The sequence below is a fragment of the Accipiter gentilis genome, chromosome 7, assembly GCF_929443795.1.
Source record: "Accipiter gentilis chromosome 7, bAccGen1.1, whole genome shotgun sequence".
Classification (NCBI taxonomy): Eukaryota; Metazoa; Chordata; class Aves; order Accipitriformes; family Accipitridae; genus Astur; species Astur gentilis.
Genome location: NC_064886.1, coordinates 8978189 through 9003228, shown reverse-complemented (window position 1 = coordinate 9003228; position 25040 = coordinate 8978189). Strand labels below are relative to the sequence as shown.

General features: G+C 60.3%; 1 protein-coding gene across 1 annotated transcript; it reads left to right on the top strand.

Annotated features, from left to right (window-relative positions):
- Positions 1-569: 569 nt before the first annotated feature.
- Positions 570-24779, top strand: CARMIL2 (capping protein regulator and myosin 1 linker 2). Its single transcript, XM_049805781.1, has 40 exons — positions 570-660; positions 2010-2101; positions 2232-2282; positions 2582-2641; positions 3946-4067; positions 4332-4429; positions 5069-5139; positions 5771-5844; positions 6807-6882; positions 6959-7047; positions 7410-7504; positions 7669-7755; positions 7980-8089; positions 8483-8560; positions 8914-8990; positions 9087-9191; positions 9446-9515; positions 9711-9792; positions 11377-11473; positions 11798-11855; positions 12408-12580; positions 13299-13367; positions 14020-14113; positions 14193-14288; positions 14754-14882; positions 15827-15940; positions 16090-16265; positions 16734-16821; positions 17266-17382; positions 17868-17934; positions 19125-19402; positions 21204-21307; positions 21765-22170; positions 22431-22550; positions 22878-22914; positions 23094-23162; positions 23478-23783; positions 23967-24074; positions 24385-24495; positions 24599-24779. The coding sequence occupies exons 1-40, from the start codon at positions 621-623 to the stop codon at positions 24772-24774; spliced, it is 4470 nt and encodes a 1489-aa protein (XP_049661738.1). The 5' UTR covers positions 570-620; the 3' UTR covers positions 24775-24779.
- Positions 24780-25040: the final 261 nt, after the last annotated feature.

Below are 25040 nucleotides of genomic sequence, written 5' to 3'. Positions count from 1 at the left end.
CTGGAGAAGCACCCTACAGTGGACACCGGCAACCATCCTCTGGAGAAACACTTTGCAGTGGGTGCCAGCACCCATCCCCATTAACTCCCTTTGCAGATGCCCAGTGCAAGGTGATGGGGCTGGGCTGACCTTGCAGTGCTGGGAAGGATAGAGCTGTCCTTTTCATGCTCACCGGCCATCTTCAGGCAGAAATACGTCCCCCTGAACCACCTCAGGGGGCTGCAGGACAGGGAGAGGTCACAGACCCTCAACCCTTGAACGCTGGAGTCATGGGGAGATGCTGCTGCTCTTGGCTGGGAGGCACCAGTGGGTGTCCTGCTCACCCAGGTGAAGCCAGGCGGGAGGAGAAGAGCTGGGCAGGGATGCCCTCTCCTCCCAGCGGGGCCAGCGGGCCGCGGGCGCCGTCGCTTTCATTTTGCTTCTCTTGCTCAGGCGGTAAATCTCGCCTGACGGGGCAGGAAGAGGCACCGAGTGCCGGGAGGGGGAGGAGGTGCCGAGGCGGCGGCGCTGCTGGTTGGTAACCTCAGCGCTTCCTCCTAGCAGGGTGCCTTTCCCGCGGTGCCCAGGGATGCTGTCCTGACGCCTGCATCCCCGGGTGGGTGACCCCCCTGGTCCCAACCATGGCTGCGTCCCCTGGAGGGATCCCTGCTGACCTGCAAGGTAAGCATCGCCCGCTGCCAGGGCACCAACGCCACATGGAAAGCGCCAGTACGGGGCCTGCTCGGTCCCGGTTTGCCGTGCCGGGGTTGGCAGAGCCGCTTTTCGGTTCCTCGTCGGCAGCAGCTGCCTTTCAGGGGGGTTCCAAGCAGGGCGTGGGGCGTGAGGGCTGCTCTCCCTCCCAAAGCTCCCATGCTTGTGGATGCTGCTCAGGCCAAAAGCACCCCCAGAGAACAGGCTGGATCCTCAAGGACATGGCTCCTGCTACCTGGTTTGTAGGTGCAGCCTGGTGCTGCTCGCTCCCATGGGCTTGGGGTCCCCCAGCCAGCTGGGGGTCCCTGGCAGCTCCCCAGGGAAGCACGGCCTGCAGCCCTGGCCTGGCTCCTCAGCAGCGCGGGGGATGCGTGAAGTACCGCTGCTCCCAGCCTTCCCTCATTTGATTGAAGAAGCAAAAGGCCGCAGAGGTCTCGGGGTCCTGCGGCCTCACCAGCCCCACCAAGGCTTGCAGTGGAGTGGGAAGGAGCCGGGTCACCGCATCTCCACAGCCCCAGGTCCCGGCTCTACCAGGATGGGTCCCTGGGGACGTGTGGCTCGAGTCACTGGACCTGCGGGGCTCTTGGCAGCCTCAGCAAGGGCCAGAGCGAGCCGTGGCGTTGCAAAAACCTGATTTGTTTTGCGTGGCGATGGGCAGTTGTGGTTCTTGTCCCACTCCTCTGAGCGAGAGGTGTAAATCAGGAGAGACGGGGAGGCAGTGCGGGAGGTGATGCTCAAGGCAGGAGGCAGCAGGCAGGAGCAATGCTCGCTCTGGTCTGCAGCTACTGTGGGAGCGACTGGTTTGCCAATGCAGGGAGACTGGCACACACGACCACCCATGCAGGTCATAGCCAGGAAGAGTTCCCCAAAAAATGCAAAAGCAGAATACATCCTTGGCTGCACCGTGGGGAAGCAGAACTTGGGTGCTGAGTTGCTCCCCAGTCGTAAACGTGGGAAGGAAGAAAGGGAAACCAAGACCCTATTGTTGCTGGGTGCCAGCTCCCAGTGAGCAAGGCAGCATTGTGCAGCATAAACCAGTGAGCCCAAAGCTCTGCGCTCGGTCAAGGCTGCAGCCTGGGCTGCAGAAGCCAATGGGGAGGCGGGTTTTTCACCTGAGCAGCAAACAAGATCCAAAGCTGGTGAAGAAGCACGTGGCTTAGCTGAGAGAACAACCAGGGTCTGACCATCAGGTGTGGATGGAGAGGAGTTGATTCAGATGGGAATGGAGGGCATGGTGTCCCCAAGGGCAGCAGGGAGTGCAGGAGAGGACCGGGGGTGGCTTCAGACACCTCGCTTCATGGGGACATTGTTTTTTTCAGAGGGCATCACCGCCTTCCTGGGGACAAAGAAGGTCCTTCTGGTGATGAGCGTCCAGCTGCAGGTGAAATCCAAGTACGATGACTATATCTTGGTACGTGCAGAATCTGGCCTGGTTCCTGCTTTCCCAGTTTCCCCAGGCAGCTGTTTCATGGCTGCAGTGGGAGACGGGGGTGGCTCCCCTGTCACTGCAGTCCCTCGTCACACCAATGTCCCCTGCCTAGGTGCTGACAGCCTGGCGAGCCTATGTGCTGCCGGTGATGCTGCCGGTGAGGGTAAGTGTTGGGGGACCCTGTGCCACGGTAGAGTTCCGCGGCTCCTGGGAGGGCATCGCTCAGCTGCCTGGGGCACTGGGGTGGGTGGCCTGTGGGTCACCTGGGCCACTGGGTCTGGAAAGCCCCCAGGAGCAGGAGGAGGAGGAGGATGGGGTGAAGGGGAGGGTGTTTGCATCAGGGGGCTGGTGAAGGCTGGGGGGCATGGCCAGTCACTGCCCAGGGCATGGAGAACGGTGGGAGACCCTTGGGTCCCCCTTCTCCATCAGCGCTGGGGCTGATCCTGCTCCTCTCACCCACAGGTTCACAGCAGCTTCAGCTTCCTGGAGGTGAGGGACATGACAGTGCGAGAGCCCAGCTTGGTGAGTGGCACCAACACCGGGGGCAAACCCAGCCCGGGCACCCACCCCACCTTGTGCCCACCTCCCCCCATGGCAAACCCTGGCCCAGAGCCCACCATGGGGTCTGGGGGCATCCTGGCCCCCCGTTGCACATTGAAGGTCACCAGTGATGATCTGTGAGAGCTCTGCAGGGTATTTATCCCTTTGCCACCTCTAAAGAAATTCTCTTATGGCCTCATCCAGGGTACTGCCCTCAGGGCTGGAGGTGCAGGGAGGCACCCAGGGGTGCTGGGGGCCAGCGTGGGTGCCTGCGCCTCTTCCCTGCCGGCAGCCACAGACAGCACCTGGCCGTGGCACCTCCCGCTCTGCAGGGACAAGGTGACAAATGGCTGCTGGCTTACCGAGGCAAAGCCAAATTTAGCAGGAGGGTGTTTTAAACCCTGTTAATCCTCTTAGAGGCGTCCACGTAGGGCAGATGCGGTGGGTGGGAACCGTGGAGGAGAGGAACCCCGGCTTGGATGTGTTGGCCGAAACAGGGCTGCAGTCCTCATTAACCTCTTGTCTTGTCTTTTGCTCGTTAAAACATCATCAGTGACGACAGCCCCAGCCTCTAAACAGGGTTTCTGCTGCTCAGCACTCTGCGTGGCTGAGCTCCGGGACAGAAATAAAGAGGAGCTGGGCAGAGAACGAGGGGTGCTGGGGGTTGAAACCCCACGGTGGGGGGTGGTGAGACATCTGACTGGGATATGGAAAGCCCGGGGGTTATTAATCTGCAGGCAGAGTGCAGGCAGGGCCGGGCCCCGCTGTCTCCCACAGCCCCGGGCACCAGCAGAAGCGCCGTCCTCGCGTGCTGCCAAGCAGATAATTGTCATCTCACTCCCACGCCTCAATCAGTGTGTAATTAAATCAGGGAGCGTGTTGCCATGGGATTTTTTTTCTGGTAGGAATCGAAAGCTAAAAAAGCCTCAAAACCTCATTAGATAAATTCAGGGAGGAAACCTCCGTCCTCCAGCTGCGGCTGCTGCAGGCAGAATCAAGGCTATTCTCACCCCCACTGCTTTTGGGCTGCTTTTGCATTAGCTTAGCTTGAATTCTGGGGAGGTTTATGCCTTATTCTGGCACAGTACGATCTCTTTAATGTATTTTGTCCTCAATTCCTGGTGCTTGCAGCCTTCCCTGTGCTCACGGTGCTCCGGCTGGGTTTATAAGCAGCAGCTGGGTGTTTGCAGCGAGGAGCTGATGGCTGTCACCGTTGTGTCTGGGGTGTTGGGGACGCTGTGTGCTGCCAGCTCACTCAGGCATCCCCCATCCTTTGGACCCCGCAGGTTGTCATAGAAACGGATGCAGCATCTTACGCCTTCCGGTTCATGTCCTTTGATGATTTGGAGCAAGTTGTCATCCATGTCACCATGTCACTTAAGAAGGTCTTTCCGGATTCATCCCCTGGGTAAGGGTCTTCTGCTCCTCAGGGGCAGTTGTATAGGTATCAGAGCAACCTCTTTGCTCAGAAAAGCCCCAAATATGGGATGGGTTCACAACAGCACCTTTTAACAGGGGAAAACAACACTGATGGAGGCCAGACCCTTCTTTCCAGTTGCATCCGGAAGAATATTTCTGGCCACCCTACATACAAGGGTTATAGCTAAGCATAAAGTTGTGGGGATGCTCTTCTTCCTGCCCACAGCCACACACCCCTCTGGTCTTTCCCCAGGACACTGCTCAAGAACTCCCCCCCCAACCTGTATGAAAGGATCCAGCGGATCACAGACTCACTGGAGGAAATGCTGCAGAGCAGCCCTGGGCCCTGCGGTAAGCCTCCCCCCCCCCCCCCACACACACACCCCCACCTCCCCCAGGCAGGACCAGGAGGGTTGGAGCACCCTGGGGACCATCACAGCCCAGCATCCATCAACACTAGCTCTGCTGACAGCCCCCCGCTCTGCTGGCAGGGCACCCATGGTGGCTTAGGTCAGAAGGAGCCCTGCTTGTGGGGTCTGCTCTCCACCAGCCCATGGGGCAGGAGCATGGGATGTAGTTCCCCAGAAAGGAGCAGGACAGCTGTGGGACAAAGATGCTCAGTGTCCACACATGAGGACATGCAGCTGTGGGATGCTTCTACCCACCTCATATAGCACTGCTGCAGGGCCAGGAGCTTTTTCCTGTAGCGTGGTTTGGAGTAGGATACCTCTGTTATCATCATAGCAATGCACCTTGCCTGGTGTCTACATAGATCAAGCAAAGCAAGCCATAGCCCTCTGAGTTGCGCAATCACTTTTTGGGCTGGCACTAGACCACGCAGGACGCCTTGGCCCCTTTGAGGAAGGAAGGGAGAGCCCTCACCATCCCTTTTGAGCCCCCGCCATCCTTTTCCTGCTTCCTCCTCTCTCCAAAGGTCTCCTCTGTGTTCTTCTGGGAAGGTCTGCCACCAAGACTGCCTTCTCTTTGCAGGGGGGTTTTCAGAGACCTACGCTGCTTTATGTGATTACAATGGCTTTGCCTTCCGTGAGGAAATCCAGTGGGTAAGCTGGTCTGTCCCATGGAGAAGAGGCAGTTGCAGTGTGTCACTTGACAGGCAGGGAAGCAGGATGCTCACAGGGCTGCTGGGGCTGGGAGTATCCCAGGGATATCCCAGGGACATCCCAGAGCTGGGAACTGCAGTTTTGCCTGGCTTGAGTGCCCCCTGCTCCTTGGTGGGGTGGAATCAAAGTGCAGGTGGGGTTGAGATGCCTTGGGCCAGGTTGTTTCCCAGACCGTCACGTAAGAAGAGCCCCTGGAAATCTGGGACCTTGCTGGGTGTCCCTAGTAGAGGGGAACCCCGCTGGGACCCAGCCACAGCAGGACTGGCTGTCCCCCTCTTCCTCTGGGACACTGACTCCAGCCCACCTCTCCCCACACCCTTATTCCCACCAGCCAGGGTGTGCGTTGCCTTCTTCTGGCCATTCCCTGCAGAAGTGGTCCAAGACCCACCAAGCCATTCCACCAATCTGGGACATGTGCCCTGCCAGCCACAGCACCAGGGGGAGGTTTTAGACGAAGGGTTTAGGCAAGGAGGGGTCCCAAGGGCTCAGCTCCCCCCAGCAGTACTGGGCACCTGAGCCCTCCCTAGGACCAGGTGCTGAGTGTGATCCGTGTGTTCATCCATCTGGGCAGGACGTGGACAACATCTACCACAGCCAGGACTGCCGGGAGTTCAACCTGCTGGACTTCAGCCATCTGGAGAGCCGGTGAGTCCCCCAGCCGTGCTGCCTACGGTGCCCTGTGCCACACCAGCATTCACCCTCATCCGCCCCATCAGGAGTGGCCTAACACACTCCTTCACTTGTCTTAGAAGCTTTTTTCACTTTCCACACTCCAAGGATGCTACATCTGCAGGCTGATGCTCCCCCGCACCAAACACAATGAGCCCCATCCCATGGGGTGATGGCCCTTAGAGGCCGGGCAGCCTCCCATGTTCATTTTTAACACTTAAATAAGCCTGCGAGCTGCTTACAGAGGTGGAAACTGAACGTCACGGTGGCTTCTTGCAGCTCGTGGCTGTCAGGTGTTTCCCTATGCAAAGCAGCCGGTGCTGCTCGCCTCCCTGAAACTTGGCACCGCTCTCTACCAGCACCCCAAATACCTGTTATAACCTTATAGTGGGGCCATGAGCTCAGTCTATGCCCCAAGTTGTCCCCGTGAGGCTCAGCCATGTCTCCATCCCAAGAAAGACAGAGCAAGGGCTGAGGTCTGGGGGAAAGCGGCCACTGGGCTGGGGCATAGTGAGTCAAAGTTCTGGGCTGAGCATTTTGAGGAACAGAGGATCTGTGTTCAGTTGGCCAAAAAGGAAACAGTTTTAGTGATCTCTTTGGACCGAGAAATCAAAAAGAAACTTGTTTCCACTTGAGCAAAACCTGTATTGTTCTTTACACGAGAGCTCAGAGTTAAAAAGGAAAAATAACAGAGGTTTTGACAGAAGCATGCAAATATTTTGATTAATTTTATTTTCCTTGAGGGAATAACGTGGGGAAGCTGAGCTGCATTTGTGGGTTGCTTTAAATTCATGGACCACTGTCCTGCTCCCTTGAACACTGTGTTGGGGCACCCTGGGGCTCAGTGTCTTGGGGCATCCCGGGATTGGGTGTGTTGGGTCACCCATTTGGGACCAGGTTTGGCTCAGCCTGGCCCCGACTCTCTTGTCACCCTGCAGAGACGTGGCACTGAGTATCGCTGCCTTGTCCTTCAACCTGTGGTTCACCAAGCTCTCCTGCAAGGACTTCAGGCTGGTGAGTGCTGGCACTGCGGTGCTGGGCATGCCAGAGGTGGCCGGATTTCCAGAAAGGCTTTCTTCTCCCCTGCCAGAACCAGGAGATTTCAGAGCAGCTGCTCTACATGCTCAGCAAATCGGTGATGTTGGAGGAGCTGGTGCTGGAAAACAGCGGGTTGAAAGCGTAAGCAAATGCGTTGCATGGCCCTGGCAAGGCAATGAGCAGGGTCTTAACAGCCTGGTGGATCTCCCCTCATATGCATGGAGCAGGGTGGTCCATGGACCCATGTGCCAGAGGGGTGCTGGTGCCCCATCCCCTCAACAGCATGAAGCTCACTGAGAGCAGAGACCCCCTGAGCCCGGAGGCCAGTGAACATCACCGACCCTTGGAGATGCTCTGCTTTCTCCTGCTGGCTCCTCAGATAGAGTGAGCTCTGCCTTGCTGGCAGCAGCTGGTGGCACATCCCTGTAAGGCTACGGGGTTGGTGGCTGTCTCTCCCGGACGAGGCCGTACCTTGCTCAGATGAGTGACCCTTCTCCCCACAGTGACTTTGCGCAGAGGATGGCCCAGGCACTCAGCAACCATCCCGACTCTGTTCTGCACACCATCAACCTTGCTGGCAACCAGCTGGAAGACAGAGGTACCCAACTTTTGGGCTGGGATGAGTTTACACCCATGAAAACCAATATTCAACTCCAGATCCCACTGGCAGCTGCCTCTCTGCCCTGGGGACTGCAGCTCGGGGTGGGACGGACACCCGCCTGCGCTGGCACAGCTGCTCAGGGCCCTCTGGTCTTTGATCAGGGATTGTCGCCTTCAGCCGCTATGTGGAGAAGAGCCCCAAGGGGCTGCAGAGCCTCAGCTTGGCCAGGACAATGCTCACTGCCAAAGGTACTGCCTGGGTACCGTCGGGAGGCTGTGCACAGCAGCGCTCGGGGCCAAGCTGGCACCAAAGGGGTGGCTGGAGGGGCTGCAGGGACACCCTGGAAAGGGCATCTTGAAGGATGCAATATCCTGCTGCCCCAGCTGTAGGAAAGTGCCCCTTCCTCTGCTCCATGGCTCTCCCTGGTGCAGGGGACCCACGGGCATCCATCTCTCCCCCTCTCCTCAAGCAGGGATGAGCATATTATGCAAGGCCCTGGCAGATAACAAAGCCATTGGATCCTCCCTGCGGCACTTGGACCTCTCTGGAAACCCCGGCACCCTGGCTGGGGACGACATCAGCGTGAGTGCCTGGGCTGCAATGGGTGACACCCATCTGACTCTGTCCCCAGCGTGGTTTGGATGGCTTCAGTCTCCTGGGATCTGCGCCCTGCCTTGCAGCACCCTAGGGATGGGGAATTCACAGCTCCGACACCTCCCTGCCTACCTGGGAGCAGCTGGGGGATGCACTGGGGACATCCCACTGCATCTCCTTGCGGGAGGGTGGGAGACACCACCTGGAGCAAGGACATATCCCAGGAGTGAATGGCATGGGGCTGAGTCCCTCTGGGCAGAATTCATCCCTGTGCTCAGCGGAAGGGAGGAGGCAGGCAGAAACTGGGATTTCTGGGCTGGAGGGTGCTGGGTGGGGGGGTCAGGGTCCTGGGCAAAGCCTCTGAGCCCTCTCTGCCTGCAGAACCTGCAGAGTCTCCTCCGCCAGTGCCACTCGCTCTCCCACCTCAGCCTGGCCAGCACGGACTGCCCTTTGGATGCTGTGAGTACTCGTGCAGGGGGTCCTGAGAGGGAGCCCCTGCCCTCAGCCCCCCTCCCAAAACAGTGGCACGCTGCTGGGGAGTGCTGCCACCTCATCGCGGCTGGCATGGGGTTGCGGAGACAGGGTGTGCGTGGGGCAGTGGGCAGCCAGCCCAGCGATGTCCCACTCTGTGCCCACTGCTGTGGGTGGGCTGGGGGACTCGGGGTTCAGCAGGAGGAAGAAGGGAGCCCCAGCATGGGGCAGACCCCCTTAGCACCCCCCATAGCTTGTCCCATACCATCACCCATCCATTCCTGGGCTGTGCGAGGGGCCACAGCACCTCCTCGACATGGCTCACCTCCCTACCCTGGCAGCTCTTTGGAGCCCTGGTCCATGGATGCCATGCCAGCCTCGTCCATCTGGATCTCTCAAAAAATGTGTACTCCCACAAGTAAGGCCCCGGGATGATGGGGAGGGGAGTGCGGTACCCAGGGGAGTGGCTGGTGCTGGGTGGCAGATGATGCCATGTTGTACCTGTCCTTTTCAGGAGGGTGAAAACCATCTCCCCTGACATCAAGCTGTTTTTCAGCCAGGCCTGTGCCCTCAGGCATGTCTCCCTGGCAGGTACCAAGCTGCCAGCAGATGCTGTAAGGTGAGGTGGGGCTGTGAGTCCACCGAGGGGAATGGATTTGGGATGAGCATGGTCCAGGGTGGGACCTCGCTCAGGGCTTTGTATGTTGAGAGGGGTGGTAAGGATGGATGGGGCTGTGAGAGGCAGAGCTCTGGGAAGGATGTCTTCTCCAGCACCCTGCTCCCACTGCCTGGACCATTGCGGGGTTGGACCCCATGGTGGGTGCTGATGCCCCTGTTGCTCACACCGATGGGTGGCTTTGGTGACTTTTCCAGAGCGTTGCTGCAAGGGCTGGCAGACAACAGTCACATCAGTGACCTGCGCCTGGATCTTAGCAACTGTGAGGTAAGGGGCCAGCACCCATGGGTGCCATCAGTGCAGCCAGGGGGTCCCATTGCAGTGGTTGAGGGGGCTTGCTCTCTGTGCAGGAAAGTCTGTGCCCTGTCCGCTGCGGGGCTGGACTGACCTTCCCAATGGCAGGATCTCGTTTGCAGGGCTCGGCGCCTCCCCTTGTACTGATGTCTTGCTGTTTTTTCCAAGCTGAGATCAGCGGGGGCCCAAGTCATCCAGGATCTCATCCCTGACGCCAGCTCCATCAGCGACCTGGACTTGTCTGACAATGGTAAGTTGCTTTTTCCCCGCCTGGGAGATGTCCTCCATCTGAGGGTCCAGCCACCTCGGGCTGTTTGGCAGAGGCCAGCTCAGCCCCAAGCACCTCGTGAGCTTGTAGGAGTCCCCAGGGAGATGGGCTGCTGCACTTGCCTGCCTCTTGACTGCGCTGGCTGATGCAACATTAAATTGTACGTGTCACCTGTAAAAGTCCTTCAGCAGCAGGAGCTGCAGCACTACAGGCTGTGTCTCACGGGGGTGAAGGCACCCAACAGCCAGCAGTGGATTCCTGCCTGAGAAATTACCACCTCATCAGGCTTTTATGGCTTTTTACCTCAAAACCAACCACCCCTCTGCCTTCTCCAAGGCAGGCAGTCCTTACGTGTGCTCTTCTCCCTCTGCTGATGTCCTTCCCAGTGTGCCAGGCCTTTTCCATCACCTTCCAGTGTTGCATCCCATGGTGGGCAGCAGTGGTGTCCCTTGCCTCTCTCATTCAGAAAGAGCTTCTCCAGCATGGGGTGTGGGGTGACTTCTTCTTTCCCTCCTGCCTCGGAACTTGCCCCAAATTCTCATTTCACCTCTCTCTTGGTACAAGTCTCTTCAACTCACTGCATCCAAGGTGGTCTCGTGTTGCTAGCTCAGAGTTTGAAGCATTGAAAAGGTTTCCCTGGGCTGAAACACTTCCCACCGCTCTGCAGGAGTTTGCAGTCTCTACTGCTAACCTTGTCCTGCCGTGGCCTCCAAAGCCATGGGGTGAGCAATCCTAATCATCACAACCATCACCTCTGCCAGCTCTTGATTTCAACTAAAAGGCCCCAAACCTTAAAGCAGCCTTGCTAAGAACTCGCACCACATCGTGCAGCTCCTTGACAGCCAGATGGCTGTGGGAAAGCTGACGTGGTTTGGAGTCTTTCAAAAACCTGTTCAGGCCACCAATGCTCCAAAATCTCACGCTCTCACCCAAAATCTCTGGCCAACCTTTGCCAAATTATGCTTCTATATTTGGCTTTCCTAGTAGAGCAGCTCCATGCAGGAGGGACAGCCCCATAGGTGGGTCTTGATGCCTCTTGCCCTTGGCTGGCAGAGCAGCTGGGCGAGAAGATCCCTGCCCGCATCCTTGCCCCATGGGAGGGATGTCACCTTTGCTTGCCGAATTTCCCTGGGATGCCGCAGCCATGAGGGTGGAAGTGCAGGCAGCTGCCTGCCAGCTGAGAGAACTCCTCCCGTGTTGTCCAGGGTATTGGGTGGGTGATGGACGGCGCGTCCCTGTGGGATGGCAGAAAGCAAGAGCCATCTCTAGCTCCGTAAGTGCTCCCCATGGCTCAGCACAGCCTTGGTGCCCCAAATAGCAGGAGGCCCCAGAGTGGGTGCTCCTTCCCTGGGGTCACTCCTCAGGGACCCCAGCTCTGTACAGGTCTTAGGTCTCCTTGGAGGAGCCATGAAGAGGATGAAGATGCTCAGGACTTGCCCTGGGCATCTCTCCACTAGCCCACGGTGGCAGCTTGGTGGCTCTGCAGCTCTCCTGTGAGGGACCACTTTGGTGTCACCTCGGTGCACTGCTCAGAGTATCCCAGTGGGTGTCCCCCATCTCTTGCAGGCTTTGACCCTGACATGGTGACACTGGTGCTCTCCATTGGCAGAAGCAAGTCCATTAGGCATGTTTCTCTGGGGAAAAACTTCAACATCAAATCCAAGTAAGTGCAAAACTGCAGCACCCCAGGGCCAGGAGCCATCCTGGCACCATGCACCCACCTCGACTCTTTCTCCCCATCAAAAGCCCATGGGCTGTTTGAGAATGCCAGGGATTGCTTTGCCCATCCTGCCTGCTCCAACCCAACAGGGAGCCTGGGGCCACGGGGCGACGATCACCTGCTCCTGGCGCAGTCCCTATGGGACTGCAGGTGCTGCAGGGACAGGTCACAGCTTCAGGCAAGAGCGGGAGGGAGGATGGAGTTTTGCCAGCTGCCCCTGTGGCCCCGGGGAATGCGTGTGTAATTGCCCCGCCACCTCTCCTGCAGGGAGGGGCTGTTGGATGTCCTGCACCGCATTGTCCAGCTCACCCAGGAGGATGACTGTGTAAGTCCGGCTTGCCCTCAACCACCCCACCCATCCACCCATGCTCTTGGTTGCCCTCCACCACCACCACGCAGCCTCCCTGCTGGGGTGCTGTCTGGATCCCTCCCAGCACAGACTGGGAGCAACCCCCACCCCCGCCCCCACCATTCAAATCCTTTGGCTCTTATTTTGCTCTGTCTGAAGCAGATGCTCAGACAGAGAAGCGAGAGCTGTTCCCGTTCATCTGGGAAAGCGGGAGCCTGTATCTGGCTAAAGGCGCAGAGGAGATGCTTGGTGTAGCATGGCTGCAGCCCAAAAAAACCCAAAAAAACCCACTTTCCTCCTCGCTGCCTGCCAGGCATCTGAGCTAAATCCAGGGTGTTGCCTAAGTACCCATTGCCCTCCTGTTTCTTGGGGTTCAGCATGACTTGGGTTCCCCAAAGCCAGCACCAGGCACCCACAGTAGCTGCCAGCCCAGCAGCTGCTGGCCAGGGATGGAGGCTGTGTCCGCAGGGGTGACACATGTCCCGACATGTGTCCTGGCCACCTTCCCCCTTCTTCTCCCCTTTCTAGCCTCTGCAGTCCCTGTCCGTGGCCGAATCACGCCTCAAGCTGGGAACCAACGTCCTGCTGAGTGCCCTGGGCAGTAACACCAGCCTCATTGCTCTGGACATCAGTGGCAATGCCATGGGGGACACGGGGGCCAAGATGCTAGCCAAGGCCCTGCAGATCAACACAAAGCTCAGGTAGCAGCAGGTCCACATTGCCCTGTGGGTGCCCTTCCCACCCTGTGCTGGGTGGCCCTGATACGGTGGTCCTTGCTGTGATGCTGATGCCATCAGAGGAGACTTATCACGGCTCCTGGTGACGACAAATGTGTCCCTGGACCATTCCTGGTGCACAGTGAGATGCTGCAACCGTATCTTGCTCTCATGGCAGTCATCTGCCAGTGCTGGCAGGGGACATGTGAAAGGCAAGAGAGCAGCTCGATCCCTACCCCAGCACTTGCTAGCTCTTTGCCAGGCTCCTGCACAGCCTGGGATGCTGCAGCCAGACCCTTGCAGTCACTGCCCTCACTCCACGCTCTGGCATCAGTTCCTAAAATGCCATTTTTTTACCACATTGTGACTGCAAAGGCAAGGCGGGGGTGTCTGCAGGGGACAGGGAAGGGGTCTCCCAGCCAGGGCTGTTCCTCTGCGGGACATCTGCCCCTGCCAGCAGGATGGTGTCTGACCACATCCTCTATGCCTTTCAGTCCCTCCAGGCAGCCATGTACTTTACAGCTCATTGAAAAGTCCAAGTTTAGGTTTTGAATATTGAGATTCAGATTTTTAACCCCATTTCTAGGCTTTCTGGTGCCTGAGATCAACCTTGGGCTCACTCTTCCTGGCACCCACTGGGTGGGCACCCACCTCGGGGCTGCGTGATTTCAGGCAGGGCTCACTCGTGTCCTTTTCTTTGCAGGACCGTGGTTTGGGACAGGAACAACACGACTGCCCATGGGCTCCTGGAGGTGGCTCAAGCTTTGGAGAGGTAAGGAAGGAGATGCTTGGTCCTCCTGGCTTGCTACCACCATGCAAAAGAGCCTCTGGCTCCAGGATGTCACTGTCCCCAGGGCCTCTTGTCCCCTAGAAGCAGCAAGTGCATCACAGTTGCATACAGGTCCCAAGGGAGTTGGGCCACAGCTTGGGCCTTGCAGCCAGCAAAGCAACCTGCCACCCATTTGGTGATGGCACCTTCATTACTGACCTCAGAGTCTCCCCTGGGCTCTGCATCCCAACCCAGCACAGCCCCATGTCACCCAAGGCAGCCCCCGACGAGCACGGGGTGGGGATCTGCTGTTGGTGGAGATGTGATGCTCCTCTCCTCCCTGACCATGAAAGATGCTAGGTAGAAGTTGTCCACCTGCCGAGCACACCGTCAGGTCTCATCTTCGGCCATGCAGGTTCTCTGGAGGTCTGAAGAAAGAGGGGTGGATGGAGAGCTTGGGCGCTGCTGCCCCATCGGGGTTTGCTGATGGCCGGAGTTTAACCATCCCCATCTCCAAGGGCTGGACCTTGGGGCAATGTCCAGGCTGCTGTCGGGTGGGCTTTGGATGTCTGTGGGGAAATGCACGGCAGGGATGAGCCCCGCGAGGCTGACAAGGGGTCTGACAGCACCCGCTCACCCCTGCGCTGCCTCGCAGGAATTACACCCTCAAGTCGATGCCCTTGCCGATGAGCGACGTGGCGCAGGCGTACCGCAGCAACCCCGAGAAAACGGAGGAGGCGGTGCACAAGGTGTGGGGACGTGGGCTGGGGGGGTCACGGGGTCGGGTGCCACCGACACCGGCTGCTCATGGCCTCTTGCCTGCTGCAGCTCCAGTCCTGTCTGACGAGGAACCAGCTGCGGCGCACGCTGCCCGCACAGACCTTCCGGCTGCAGCAGGGCATCCTCACCACCTCTTCCGAACAGGTTTGCTGGCCAAATTGCTGCATCGGGCTGCCCTCCCCTGCCCCAGACAACCCTGGCTAGCTCGTGTGAACTCTTGCAAGCAGCACAAACTCCTTTTCACCTTTTCTGAGTGGAGGGCAGAGCGGTCTGGAGGGATGAAAGTGAGGCCAGGCAGAAAGCATATCTCCAAGGAACCCTCCTGGTTGCATCCGTGCGTTTCATGCATATGCAACGCTGGAATATCTCACTGCTACGTTACTCACACAGCATGTTGCTGGCTCCCTGTGCACACTCACAAGCAAATCCCTGCCGTGTGGCATCCCCAGTTATTAGTCAGGGATGTTCTGGGGGGCTGTATCTTGCCTGTGCCCCCGCCACCCCATTGGGCAGCACCGGCATATCTTTCTCCGGGAAAGTCACAGCAAAGAGGGGAACTGGCAGTGCTGCTCTGGTATCGGCATGTGACGCAGCCTCTCTGCGCTCCAGATGGTGAACGAGATCTGCTTGAGCGTGCAGAAGCATGTCGACATCCTCAGCGCCTGCCTGGGCAGGGAGGCGGAAGCAGACATCGTCTGTGCGGAGGAGGCCATCAGGAATGCCAACCTCTCCGTCAGTGTGAGTCCGCTGCGCGGGGAAACCCCTCAACTCGCCCAGCTTCAATTTGGGATCGAAGCAGGTTATTGATTAGTTAATGACATAATTAACCGGCAGTCAGAGAACACCAAAATCGTCAATGCAACAGATGTGCATCACCGAGCACTTGCAAAATGTTAAAGAACAGCTGCAAATTTCTGAATCCCATTCTAGAACAAGGCCCAAAATGTTCTTAATCCCTCCCACCAGAGGCACACAGTCGTGTGTGCACCCCCCGGGAAGTGGGGGTTACAAGCACACCCCCTCTTCAGCAAGGGCACCCCCTGCTCATGCACCCCTCCTTGGGAGAGGTGGGTGCTCCAGCTTTGGGCACACCCTGCAACCCACGGATGCCCACACCGGTAAGAAACACTCCCTGCATCCCCGAGGGGTCCCTCCTTGGGACACCATCATCCCACCCCAGCTGGGTGACGAAGGCCAGGGCATCTGCTGAGCAGCTCCTGGCACTGTCAGCTCTGGTTTGATCCTTCTGGTCCTGCTTCTCTTTCCCTATGGCACCTTCTCCTCCCTCTTCTATACTTCTCTTCAAACCACATCTTTCTTTTTCCCAAATTTATTGGCACCCCCCTGGGTACTTAATCTGGCTGAGATAGGATTTAAGAGGATGGTGCTGATGGTGGAAATGTGGGGAAAGGGATGGGAAAGGATGTCCCCAGACGTGGACAGCAGCGTGGCTGGGTGCAGGGGGAGAAGGAGGGTCAGTGGGTAGTGGGGAGCCGTTGGGGGCCCAGCTGGGGGGACACAGGGACCACGAGGGGCCAGCAAAGTCAGAGGGTCGCTGGGTCTCCCCAGCTAATGCAGGTGATGCTCGTCCACGGGGCAGTCACCTATGCAGGCTGCACATGGGTGGAAAGCAAGGATGAGGTGCCGTGGGATGATCTGCGCCATCTCTCTTCCCATGGCAGATCCTGCCACTCTTGTACGAAGCGGGAAACAGTCCATACCAGAACGGTAAGCTGCAGCACAAGCTGGAGTGTCTCACGGAGGAAGCATCGCAGACCTGTGGCCGGGAAATCCAGGTGGGCACCCATGGGGAACTCCCAGGGGGAGCAGAGAGCTGATGGCAGCACTGGATGGCCCGAGGATAAGGGATGTGGTGTCTCCTGGAAACCACATAAATCCTGATAGAAAAGACACTGAAAACTCCCCTTTCCTCCCCAAATTTCAGGCGATCATGCAGGCAGTGCTGGACACAGCGCACAGCCTGTGCCCAGCCGTGGTGCAGAAGAGCGGAGTCAGGGACCAGCTGGTCAACGCCATGTCGGAGCGGATCTACCTCCAGGACCATCTCAACCTCAGCGTCGTCCTGGACCAGATGGTCACAGATGTCTTCAGCAAGCTGAAGTGGGTGACATGCTGTTCTTCCTTCTTGCTTGGTGGCTGGCCAGATGAGGATTTTGGGGGCTCCCTACCAACTGCTCCCCTCCCCTCGTGGTGGTGGTGGTGTGCTGGGTCCTGCAGCTGCATTTTCCCAGCTGTGGCTTTGCTTCCCACTTGGATCCAGTTCAGATGTGTCCCTAGGAAGCTGGGAAGTCCCATGGGGTGATATTCCTGCAGGCACATCCCCATGGCTGGCAGAGGGGTACCCCAACCATCAATGGGGGATGCACTCAGCATCCTCCATCCCAGCCAGCACCTGGTCCTGTTCCTGCTCCAGCAGCACACACCCAGTGAAGGCATGTCCTAGGTGCCCCTCTGGGTGCCACGGCTGAGCATCCACCTCTCTAGCAAGGCTCTCCCTGGGGAGGGGCTGGCCCTATGTCTTGCAGGGGCTGCAGGCGCTGGCCCTGACACCCCTCTCTCCACTCCCAGTGAAATCAAGCTGTCCGTCACTGCTGCCGTGGCTGACTGCATCGTGGATGCCGTGCTGGGAGACCTGACCACTGCCCAGTGCAAACTGGTGAGTGCCAGGGGCTGCCAGCACCTGTGGGGTGGGGATGTGGGGCTGGGATGCGGGATGTGGGGTCTGGGTACCCCAGCATTGCCCAGGCACCAGCCAACTCTATGACCATGGATTTGCTGTCTGGGAAGCAGGACAATTCCCACCCAGGCTGGTTTTCCTCCCAGGTAATCCTCTCCCATGTGGTCACAGCAGCATTAACATCCTGAGTGAAGTCTGGGAGCCGCTGTGTGGTGGGGGGTGCCGGGGTGAAGCCGGGCACCAGTCACTTGTGCACCGGGGCAGGCGCGGGGCAGCTGCGCTGCGGCCGGCAGCCGGCTAATCAGGCCTAAATCCGCTCGCAAATCCCAGCCACGGGTAGGGAGCAGAGCAGCACAGAGCACACAGGGCGGCCAGGCGCGCTTCAGCCCCCAGGATAACTTAAGCGCTTCCTAATGGTTTTAGGCGGAGACCCTCCCCAAGCACGGGCTCGACCTCCCGGTCCTGCTGCCTGAGCCAGCTGAGGACGATGCCACTGTGCCAGCGAGGGGCAGGAATCCTCTGGACCTCACTGTGGAGGAGGTAGGGTCCGACCCCACCGCTGCCGCGTGATGCCCGTGCTATAACTGCCTTTTATCCGCCTTACCGGATGATGCCAGGCTTAACGCCACAGCCTCTCTGGGTGCATGCACCCCCGGCACCCCCCGAGGGCAGCACTAAGGCAATTAGTGCTGGGAAACGGGACCGTTAGCCTGCCCGGCCATGCTGCCTGCCCTGCCGGTACTGGGAACGTGTCCCTGTGGTGGCCCCGGCTGGGCTGGCCATTGCCTCAGGACTTGGGATCCAGCACAGCACCGGGTCCTGACCGGGAAAGCATCTGATCCGGCATTGTGGGCGGTTTTGGTGCTGGACCAAGATGAGGGGGTGCAGCTCTGGGGGTCTGGGGGTGATGGGGTTATTGCACCCATCACTGGGCGAAGCCTGGCTGGCTCTGGCTGCTGCGGGATGCCGCTCCCCATGGCCAGCTTGTCAACGCCGAAGCCACCACTGTCCCTCTCTCCCTGCAGTACAAGATGGCCCTGCGGAGGAAAAACAAGCATTTCAGGAGCATTCGGCCCACGCCAACCGTGAGAAGTAAGGTCACCGCGCGGCTTTCCCTTTGTCACGGCTCAGTGTGTGCCGTGCCACCTCCGCCAGGGCACGGCAGGGGCAGGGGGCTCTCAGCAGCAGTCTGGGGGGCTGCTGGGCAGAGCCCTCAGCGGTGATGCTACAGGTTGTGGGCAGAGGCTGGCAGAGATTCTGCCCCTTTGGAGAGCCTCTCCAGGTGCCGTGGTGCAGGTCCACAGGCAAAGCTCACCTTGAGCTTGCTCTTGTACTGTTTTTGGGGGTTCAGCTGGCTCAGTGCCCAAGGGTGGTGGGGTAAATGCCCTGAGCTCCCTCCCCACGTAGCCAGGCAGGGGTGGGAGGTTTGTCCATGATTGTGGATGCCATGGCATCTCCCCCTGCCATCCCAGGGACCACCAGCGGCATGGGCATCACTGACGCCCCCAGCACCCCTGGGGACCTGGCACAGGGAAGGAGTTGTTGCCCACGGGTGCTCCTGCTGCTGGTGCTGAGCTGCCCCAGGCTTCTCTGCTGCTGGTGTAGCCCCATGGAGCCCTGCGTACCTGGAGGGGCATGATCTGGCTGGTGGGGTGGGGAGGAAATGAGCAGCTGGTGGGTGACTTCTACTTTTGGGGCTTTGGGTGTGATGCATATTTAGCTTTGGCTGAAGCAGAGCTTGTGCTGGACCTCAGCGCCTGGCACCCAGGTGTCCCCAGGGGACCCCTGATGTCCCCAAGCCCAGCAGCATCCTGACCTCCATGCAGTGGGTAACCAGGGGAGTGAGGATCTGCCTGCAGAGCAAAACGGGGTGTGTTTGTGAGTGCTGCCCACCAGGCCAGCGCTGGCAGAGCTCATGCCATATAGTTGCTACTTGCCGCAGGTCTCGGGGCTTGCTGCGGGGGTTGGCTCGTTCCCTGCCTGAGCATCCCCCTCCCACCCCCCCACCCCCCCGCAATATCCCATGCACGCAAACCTCCAGGGACCGCGGCAGGATCCATCCCCAGCTACGCTGCAAAACTGTTCCCTGGGGGGGGGCCACCACGCAAGCTCTCGGCCACGGTCCCCTCCCCTGACTGAGCACCCCGCTGACCCTCCACGCGTGGGCAAAGGTGGCGGCGGAGGCGGTGGCGGCGGCGGCGGCGGCAATGATGATGATGATGATGCTGATGGGGAGGCCTGGCGAGGCTGGATGCCAACCAGGGCCCTCTCGCCCTTCGTAGGTGTCTCGGAGCTGGAGCCGGCGGCGGGTAGGGACGCCAGCGGGCTCCGAGCTCACCGGGCGCCACCGTCACTCAGCCCCGCCGCGCCGCCGGCACGCCCTGCCTCCACAAAGGATGCTGAGCCTGCGAGCGGCTCGCTCCCCTCCACGCAGCCTGCCACCGCCACCACCGCCGGATCCCTTATGGACCTGCCGACCGCCGGCGAGAAGCTGGAGCATTGCACCAAAGCCAGGCCCCGGCCCAACCGCCGGCACAAGCAACCGCCCAGCAAGCCAAATGTAAGGGGCGGGGGGGGGGGGGGGGGGGTGGTTGGCAAGGTGTGGGGGGGTGGATTTGGGGTTTTTTTTCTCTTTTTTTTTCCCAGTTGGGTGAATTATCACAGTCGGTATTTGTTGCAAGGCAGGAAAATGAGATGCGCGGAGCCGCGGCTGGTTTATTATCTTGCATTTCAGCTGCTGCTGGAGCCTCCTTGGAGGAGGGGGGCAGCCTGAAAGGATGGGCAGGGGGGCTGGGGGGGGCCCACAGAAATCATCCATCCCCTTTCCTGCTGCCCGCTGGGAGATGCTGAGTGGTAGGAGCTGGCAGGGAGGCGGGGGGGAATGAAAAAACCTGCAGAGTTTGGGTGCAGAGGGCCGGTGCATTCGGCCATGGCTCCGGCTGCCTCTCTCCTTCTGCACCCAATTTGCTCCCCCCCATCCAAAACCCATCGGCCCCGAAGTGCTGGCAGCTGCCACAGCTCCCAGTGATGGTGGTGAGGGTCTGCCAGCTGCAGTGGGGTGGGTTGCGCTTCTCCCCCACCCAAAGGGCGAGCAGCTGGGGATCCTGCCTTCGCAGCCCCCTTCCCAAAGGAAAAGTAACTTTTGGGTGCAGTCAGCGGAGAGTCTGGCTCTGTCGCCAACCCCAGGGCCAGATCCTGCTGGCATCACCTCGTCCCTGTGCCACCGTGGTGCAGTTGGATCCTTCCACCCACCAGAAAGCCCTGGCTTGCACGGCTGTGGTGGTGCTTGCCCTTGGACCGTGGTGGGACCAGCGCAGCTGCGGGGACAGAGGAGAGGCAGGAGCCGTTTTCCACAGACAGGGTAGATGCTGGAGGCTGGCAGGGGCCAGGCAGGGCCTGGGGGCCATCACCTTGACACATCTCTCCGCAGCGGGATGGGCAAGCTTGGCACCCATGGTTGGCCAAGGCTCGAGCGAGGATGGGCTTTGATGGATGCGATGTGACAGGGAAAGCAGATCTCGAATGACTGGAACGGCTCCTGAGCAGCATCAATCCAGCCGTAATGAAAAATCATTATGGATTGAAATGCCACCGATGGGGAAGCACCTCCCTCTCATCAATAGGAAGCCACCGCTGCGGTGCCACATGCCAGGGCGAGGAAGGTGCTGTGGAGGAAGGCTTGGCCATGGCACAGACTGCTTTGCCATGGGTGGCCTTTATCCAGGCTGTGGTGGCACTCCAAAGTTGGACCTGAGGATGGGCACCAGCCTGAAGGATGCAGATGTGGGTCCACGCAGGGCACCCACTCCATCACCCACCGAGAGCGTGGGTGTCCCTTCCTTGGGGCTCAGATGGAGTAAGCATCCCTGCTAAAGGCTTCTCCCACAAGGACAGCAGGGTCAGAGACCTGGCCCAGCTCTAGGAGGGCTTTAGCAGGATTTGTCATTGTGTGTCACCAAGGAGGGTCAGAGGCACCTTACCTGTGGGTAACACACAGGTGCCTGAGCGTGTACGGATGCCGTACCCCAGCCACTGTGCTGGCAAACCACCAGCACCCCACACGTGGCACCCAGCGGGGTGCGGGGGGCTGGCAGCCAAGTTGCCCTGCCTGTGCAGGCAGGGTGAGGGGCTAGCAGGAACCCAGGACAGGCTGGAGCTCCCACAGCCCCAGGGATGCGGTGGGATTAGAGCTGTGATGCAGCCGATAACACCATGGTCTGGCTTTCGTGCTGGATATGCAGCGAGACAGAGGGTGCCAGCGCCCATCCTGCGTTGGCACCCACTTGTCCATGCACAGGCATGGGTGGCACGTATTCATGGGGGGTAACCCTATGCCGGGCTGACGCCGTGCTTGCTCGCAGGTGCAGCCCGTGGCTTGTGAGAACAGTGAGGACAGGAGCATCACCCGCGTGGATGAGGGGCTGGAGGACTTCTTCACCAAGAGGCTCATCACAGAGGAGCTGCCGTAAGCCCAGTGGGGGCGCCTAAGGCCCTGCAGCCACCCAGCACTCTGGCACACACACATCCCCGGGGTTTCAGCAACCCCCCTGCCTTCACCTACCCTGCAAATGCTGCTGGTCCCAGTGCCAAAGGGATGCTGGGGAAAACATCACACCCGGGGGCAAGGCTGGTGGGAGAGGGCTGGGATGGCAGCCATGGGGAGCAGGATGCAGACAGCACCCCACTCCTGCAAGCCTGGGGAGGAGGGGCTGTGGGGTCTGTCCCATAGCAGGGAGGCACTGGGGCAGCACCCATGGGATCCCACGCTGGGAATGGCTGCCCTTGCCAGGACAGCGTCATCTCAGGTGGGATGCCCGGGGTCTGGATCCTTCTCCTCAGAGTGGGCGGGGGTGAGGGGGAAATGACCCCTAGCCCCTCAGCAGCCTGGAGCTCACCTTTCCCAATGCTTCATCTCTCCCCAGCCCCACAGCTCCAGAGACCTGCCCGGGATCAGCCCCTCTGGCCCCCTCCGGCTCCCGCACCCTCAAGAAGAAAATTGGGAATTTTTTTGCCTTCAAGAAACCTAAATCCAGCCGGGGCTCGAGGTGTGAGAAGGAGCCCGAAGGCGGCTCCGCAGCCCCCAGGAGCAGGCGCTCAATGCTCAGTGACATTTTACGAGCCCCCAGCAAGGCGGGCGAGGCGGGCAAGCCGCTGAGTAAATCAGAGGAGGGGGGGCTCGCTGCCGAGCCCCAGGCAGAGCCCGAGCACTGCCAGACGCCCGACTCTGCCCGCAGGATCCGGCCCAAGTACTCACGGGAGGGCAAATCCCAGTCACTCATATTGCTGTCAGGGGAGGATGAGGATGCGCTGGGGGTCAGGCATGACAAGGTAAGCACTGTCACTGTCACCGAGCCACTGTCACTGACACTGCTGTTCGGCTTACCCGGTGGGTGCTGCTCCCACCCAAGGGTGCTGGTGGTGGGGTCAGCCAGGCACTGCAGGGGGATGTGAGGATAGCGGAGCCATGGCTGGGGATGTACCTGCTGGGTTGTGGCCATGCCTCCATCTCCCCGGGGGGCACGGCTGGGGTTGGGGATGGGTGCTGTGGTGGGTGCTGTGTCCCTGGAAAGGCTGTGTCTGTCCTGCAGAAGAGGCAGCTGGAGAAGAGCGAGGGGGAGCTGCCCACCTCCTTCGAGCAGCGCATGCAGGTCATGCTCCACCGTATCGGTGTCACCAAGGGCCCGGCCGCTGAGGGCAAGAAGCAGCAGGTGGGGAGTGGCTCCAATTTCAGGATGGATCCTGCACCCAAAGGGCAGGTGGAGGTGGTGGTCCGTGGGATGGGGGTCCCCTGGAAGCACCCAGCTCTGTGCCACCACTGCCCCTGGCCTCTGTCCTGTCACCTAACTCTCTGCAAGAGGACCAATACGTGGGCTCCAATGCTCTGCATGGTGTCTGTCTGTCCATCCTTCCCTGGCATGCACCCACCCCCTGCAGCCACCCCAGAGCCGGGCAGCACCCTGCCTTCTGCCACCCATTGTCCCTGAGGGCGCTGCCACGCTGATCCCAACCCTCACCAGGTGTCTTTCCCCTCGCAGAGCAAAGACAGCGAGATCAAGAAAGCTGGCTCAGATGGTGAGGGGCTGCAATCTCCCTACCCTGACCCCCACCCAACTGGGCACCCACAGGGTGGGCATGGTCAGGCCCCCTCAGGCTCCCAGCTGCGGGTCCCACCATGTCCGCCCCTCGCTGGGTGCTGATGGCATGGGGCAGACCCCAGCTCAATGAAGCTGGCCGGTGGCTTGTGCTTGCAGGGGACATTGTGGACAGCTCTGCGGACTCCCCACCCTCCCTGAAGGCCCGCACGCACTCCGTGTCCACAGGTGGGTCACCGGTGGGTGCCGGGGGGCTTTCACCCCAGCCCCCAGGCCAGAGGGCTCGGTCCCCTCTGCAAGCACCAAGTAGCACTACAAGGGGACCAGAGCCAATGGGGACTGGTAGGCACGGGTCCCTGGGCAGGGTCCCACCCTGGGAAGGGTGCTCTGCACTCATGGGTGCCCAACCCTAGTGAAGGTGGACAAAAACCCAGCACCTTGCCCAGTCCTTGGGGTGGCTGCAGGCTTGTTCCCAGCACCAGGAGCCATCCCCTGGGGCCGTCACTGCTGGGCACCCACAGCTCTGCCCTGCCTTCCCCACAGATGCACCCTTCCGCAGCCCGGCCACCATGCTGGAGCCCAGTGCTGGCCTGGCCGAGCCCCGGCCAGCCTGGAGAGCCCTGGGAAGACAGCTGCCCACCGAGCTGCAGGGCACCAGCTCCGACCAGCCCCGGCGCTCCTTCATCCTGCTCGAGCCCAGCGTGCTACCAGAGCCCGGGGCCCGGGAAGGCTGGAGCAGCAGCCTGCCACGACCGGGGAGGAGTGCGCCGGCGGGACTGCCGCGGAGGGTCAGCCACAGCGGGGAGGTGGGTGCTGGTACACCCCTGCCCACACCATCTGACACCGAAGGTAGGGATGCGCGAGCTGTCGATGGGGTCCCCATCCCACTTGCTGGCCTGTTCCTGGAGCCTTTTGGGAATGGAGGGCATTAGGGACCCAAGCACCCAGCGCTGGATGCTGATGGGGGGGGCAGCTAGGAGGTCAGGGTGCTGCAGGCTCCCCCCTGACGGCAACTCCCCGCTGCTTTTCCAGACAACCGGCTGACACCGCGGCTGGTGGCATCATGGGGGACCAGCCGCCGAGCTGTGTCCGTCCACGAGGAGCAGCTCAGGGAGCCCGAGTGCCCAGCAGAGCTGGGAAGTAAGTGGGGGCTGGAGTGGGACCCCAAACCTCCCCTTCCACCCCATGCTGGAGGAGGCAGGCATTGGTATGGTGGCATCTCATGTACGCGGTGGTGCCGCCTGTCTCAGCTAGTGGGTGGCCGCCTGCGGTGCCGGGGTGCTAGATGATGGCATCGTTACAACAGGAAGATCCGGGGATGGCGGGGGGGACTCAGCATTGGGATTGGCTCTGGCAGCAGCCAGGCCGCCCAGGCTTGCAGGCAGAAAGGCAGCAAGAGCCAGGCAGCTGCGCCCCACTGTAACGTGGGGCTGGGTTGTGTTTCTTCCAGCGGGCACCGTCCCCTTGCGCCTGCGGCGGTCGCCTGTCCTCAAACGGAGGACCAAGCACGACTCCCTCCCGGAGCCGGAGGGCGAGCCTGGACCGTCCTCGGATGCTGCAGGTGAGACTTGATGCTCCCCTCCATTGTGTCCCTGCTAAAGCGCGTGTTGGGGTATGGAGGGTCATCCCCCCCCAACTCACACCAGCACCCATGACCTCTCTAGGTGCCATGCCACAGGACTGGCTTCGTGCCGGGCTGGAGAAGCCACAGGCTGGAGTGGGGACCGAAGGCGAGCAGCCACAAGCCGTGGCACAAACTGTTGCAAATGCACAAGACTCAGCAGCCGTAGACCAAAGACGCCCAGTGCCGGGCCGGGGGGAGCCAGCCCTGGGACAGTGAAGCCCCTGCATGCCGCTGCACTGTTCCCAATAAAACCCTGCAAGCAAGAGCGCAGTGCTGGGGTGATTGGCAGCTGGGGTGCGGAGAGCAGAGATACTCCGTACCGGGCTGGCATGGATGTGGCCGCGGGGCTGGCTAACGACAGCATCGCCCACCTTTCGCTGCGGGGACAGCTGGGGCCACCGACATCGCCCAGGAGGGCAGGGATGCCCAGGGACCATGCCGGAGCCCTCGGGATCCACCGAGTGGCATCGCCTTCCCCGGAT

Coding starts and splice junctions, on each gene's coding strand:
- CARMIL2 (XM_049805781.1), top strand. CDS start 621: ATGGCTGCGTCCCCTGGAGGGATCCCTGCTGACCTGCAAG. Junction 8,090..8,482: donor TGGCTGGGGACGACATCAGC/GTGAGTGCCTGG, acceptor CTCTGCCTGCAG/AACCTGCAGAGTCTCCTCCG. Junction 9,793..11,376: donor CCTGGACTTGTCTGACAATG/GTAAGTTGCTTT, acceptor CATCTCTTGCAG/GCTTTGACCCTGACATGGTG.